Below are 4405 nucleotides of genomic sequence, written 5' to 3'. Positions count from 1 at the left end.
TAAGATTTCAAGGTCAAAAACACATTGGATTGCAACATTTTGCATGCTGGCACTATTCTGATGTATGCTTCAGTATTAGAGATAGCATTTCTGAAAACTGTTGTGCCATGGTGCGTTAAAGCAAACAAGCCATTCGAGGCTGTGGGATTTAACCATAGGTAGCAAAGAGCCTAAAATCAATAACTTCAGTGACGGAGTGAAAATAAAAAGCTAACATTTTATATAAATTGTATAACTGATATTCAAAGGAGATCTCTTTAAAGTAATATTCTGGGTTCAATCGGCACCATCTGCATTAAAAATTGAAGTTGCACAATAATAAACATAAAAATACACAGTTTCGAAAGTAATTTAAGACTTTATGTATTAAAATATTACTGTATACTCGTATGTTAATGAAATATCTTAGCTTTAAACCTCTCAGGAATGCCTTGCACCTTAGACTTCTCATGTAAGTGCATTAGGATTAACTTGATTTTAGAGTAAACTTGAACTGCAAGAACAAAAATATGTTTGTTGGTGGTTGACAGCATGCCACAGATGCTGTTCATTAGACTTTCACTTGTTTTGATATTTTAGTATATAATGAGGCCTTATGCATTCACATTACATGAGGAAATTAAATACTTAGTATTTTTATCCTAATTAGGGCATAAACCCCCCCTAAAAATTGGGGTCTGTAACGTTTTTAAATGTTTAATATATATGCTCACCAAAAACATTAAAAGTAAAAGTATAATTAAAAGTACAGTAACAGTAACATTGTGAAATATTATTACAATTTTAAATTTATACACATAAATATATATATATATATATATATATATATATATATATATATATATATATATATATATATATATATATATTCAAATATAATTTATTCCTGTGATGTAAAACTGAATTGACTCCAGTCTTCAGTGTCACACGCTCCTTCAGATATCATCTGGATATGGTGATTTGCTGCTCAAGAAACATTTCTGATTATTACTGTTGGAAACATTAATGATTAATATTTTTGTGACCCCAAACTTTTGAATGGAAGATCTTTAACCATATAAAAAGCAAGTCATTATGTTAACTACTTCAATTGGATCAATTGTAAATAAACAGTGGATTTTTATTACCTACATTACAAATATCAAAGGGGTTTTGTGGCATTTGTACCCTGAGCCCTGATTCATTTCTGATGCCGTTGTGCTTATTATTTCACACCTTCATCTCCAACTATTGGTCATATCAGAAAGTCTGAAGAGTCAAATGTCTTCCCTGATCTTTCCAGCTAACAAATGATGGTGTGCACAGCTGTCAGAGCCTCTCATAAAAACGACTCCCAGTGAGGACGGGCTGAATATGATCACAGCTTTATTGGACAGTGACAAATCTTCCTGCACTAACATGAAAAGGAGCGCTGGCCGTCCCCTGCGTGTGCAGCACAATGCTGACGCGCCAACCTGGCGACAGCTTGCGTCTCTCTCTGTCTGATTGATGGGTGAGAGTAGGCCCCGGGCTCCGAGCGGTCTGGACGCCTTTCTTATTCATACATTAACTAGTCTCAGTACAGATGGTTCAGTCCAATGGCAGCATTTTTTGTAGCGCTCTGAAATGATGCCCATGTTTGTTAGCATATGCTAAAAACATAACATGGTGTGGGCAATATTGCGGTAATGGTGCTGGATGAAAACATATGGACTCATTTTATATTCATATATATCACAAAACACATAGACACACATAAAGACTGACACATTATCTCAGGACAGATGAGCAGCTGCTATTTTTTTTATTTTTTTTTAGTACCTCATTATTTCAATCACTCTAGTCTGTTTATATTAGCTTGGTTTACATCACTATGGGTGGAAGGATATTTTTCATTGATGTTTAGTATCGGTTCTTGAATTATTTAATAATTTCCAACAATTTATTCAACCAAAAATGTTGTTACATTTTATTTGGTCAGGCAAGTCAATTATTTTAGTTATTTAATAGTTTAAGTCAATTTATTATAATTTGCAATGGTAGCCTGGCATTATTAGCACATTCCAAAAATAAATAAATTTGATCTATTTATTTGAAATTGTGCATTGTTAGTCAAAGCATATTACAGTACAATACATATATATATATATATATATATATATATATATATATATATAATTTTTGTACTGTAATATACTTTATATATATACTCATATATATATGAGAAGTTGGGAGATGCTAAATCATCTTGTAATCTTTAATTATTACCTATAGAAATCAATATTTTATAATCTTCTATTTTTTAAGAAAACAATTTGCTTTGATTGTGTTGATCTTCAGTCAATAAGATCTGAAAATGTTGCTGAATCTAATCTGGTTTGAGCTTGAAAAAAAACATCTCTCTTATAGATAAGTGTACTTTTCTTAAAAAAAAAACATTATAATAATACTTTGTTTGATTGACCAAAATAAGACGAGAAATCAAGAGACGGATTTTTCATTATAATAATAGAAGTTTAATTTAAGAAACAAAACTATACGTTTTCAATCTCCATTTTGCTACAAAGAACAAACAAGTATAGTTTGACAGCTATAACATTACAAAACATTCTTCAGTACAAAAATAGCAGCAGCTTGTTAGAAAAAACAAATTCTGTACAGGACATTTACAATGTATACAACACAACTAGAAACACATCCAGAAGTTTTCAGTTCTTTTTGAGTCTGTGATTCAACTTCGGCCTACTCCAGCCTGAAGCCTGGGCCTCGCCTGGATCACTTCCCCATGGAGAGGCTGTGCAGGCTGGCTGTGGAGGCAGGGAGAGGCTGGCAGAGGGAGCAGGGGCACGGCATGCCGGGGAAATGCCTGTAGCCGCTGGAGAGATGCAGAGGGTCTTTCATCAGGGTGGAAAGAGGTGGAGCGTGGAAACCCAGATACCCAGCCGAGGGTGGAGAGTGAGGGGCATGGGCTACACCCGGGGTGGTGGTCGAGGTGCCGCCCACCAGAGAGTGCAGGGATGGGGCAAGCGAGAGCAGTTGCAACTGGGGGGCCGGAGCAGCCGGAGTTGGCGGTAATACCCGTCTAGCCGAGTGACTCTGAGCGCTTGCTCCATACACATCACCAATCAGCTTCTTCATCTCATCCAGAGAGCTGGACAGCATGAGGATGTAGTTTCTGGCGAGGAGCAGGGTGGAGATTTTGGATAGCTTGCGTACAGATGGGCCCTGAGCGTAGGGCATGACCTCTCGGAGCCCGTCCATCGCCTGGTTGAGGTCGTGCATGCGTTTGCGCTCACGGCTGTTCACTTTAAGTCGTAAATCTTGCTGGTCGTCTTTGGAGTGATCTCTCTTTGCGCTGGAGTCAGAGCTCTGTGAGCGTCCGGAAACTTTCTCGGACCTGGGCTGCCCCGTTTCTCCGTAAGCTTGGAACATCTTGTTGGAGAAAAAGCTGGAGTCCACGGCCAGGTCCGGGGAAGAAGACCGACTGCACGTGGAGCTTGCATCAGAATCCATCTTGAAATTGGTTCCTTTCAAAGTCTTGGTTGAGAACAATCCACTTGATAAACGTCAACCTAATAAAATGCAGCGTGTCCCGTGCTGTTGTTCTCTGAGGATTCAGTGCGTAGGTCTGCAGCAGGAGTGAGTGTGTGTGTGTGAACGCTGAGAGGGCTGGATTTATACTCCTCAGCCTCACAAAGACACAATGAGACGCATAATGTGACATTAGGCCCAGAGCCAATGACAGAGGGGGCACACTTTCACCCCCACATCCCTTCCCTTCCACAATAGTATTGTATAAACCCCGCCTCCACAAAACACACACATGCACACAGACACACAAAACCGCAACAGCTAGCATGCACACATATGTGCAAAAACACTTAGTTGCCAGAGTTGATTAAGTAAAAAAGCATAAATGTGAGCTGTTGCTGTGATTACAGGTCAAATATTCTTTCTCAAGTATGTGATTAACTCTTAACTCTCAAAACAAGACCAGGTCAAATTTTCTCCAAAAGATGGGAGAACAGAAAAAACAATACTATATTAATACTACTACTACTAATAATAATATATTGCATGAAGAAAATTAAATCTCATTTTTGGTGCATGACAAATCTACATAAAATATCTCATATATTACTGTTATCTGGAAAACGTTTTATTATTATTTCTGCAAAGCATATATTCATCATGATAATATTTGTTATATTGCCTTTAACTCTTTCCCCGCCATTGACGGAATTTTCCGGAAATCCATGTTTTCACTGTTATATGGTAGGGGGCGCTATTACGCGTCTTCTGAAAGAGTACTGAATCTCCAGATCAAAAGAAGCAGAAACAAGTGTAGAAGCATTGCTTACGCACATGTAAAATAACGTGTTCACCAAACGTTAAACGGCATATAAATCAAAACTGCCTAATGTTA

The 4405-nt window shown here is 37.7% G+C and overlaps 1 protein-coding gene across 1 annotated transcript; it reads right to left on the bottom strand.

The window, feature by feature from the left end:
- Window positions 1–2754: 2754 nt before the first annotated feature.
- On the bottom strand, window positions 2755–3492 carry LOC308686754 (oligodendrocyte transcription factor 3-like; the record flags this gene model as incomplete). The annotated part of the gene is made up of 1 exon (XM_081395189.1): window positions 2755–3492. One exon carries the CDS (start codon window positions 3490–3492, stop codon window positions 2755–2757), a length of 738 nt encoding a protein of 245 aa, XP_081251315.1.
- Between the last annotated feature and the right edge of the window lie 913 nt (window positions 3493–4405).

Source organism: Scardinius erythrophthalmus (genome assembly GCF_964197995.2).
Source record: "Scardinius erythrophthalmus genome assembly, contig: HAP1_SCAFFOLD_748, whole genome shotgun sequence".
Taxonomy (NCBI): Eukaryota; Metazoa; Chordata; class Actinopteri; order Cypriniformes; family Leuciscidae; genus Scardinius; species Scardinius erythrophthalmus.
This window is presented reverse-complemented; position numbering and strand designations above follow the sequence as displayed.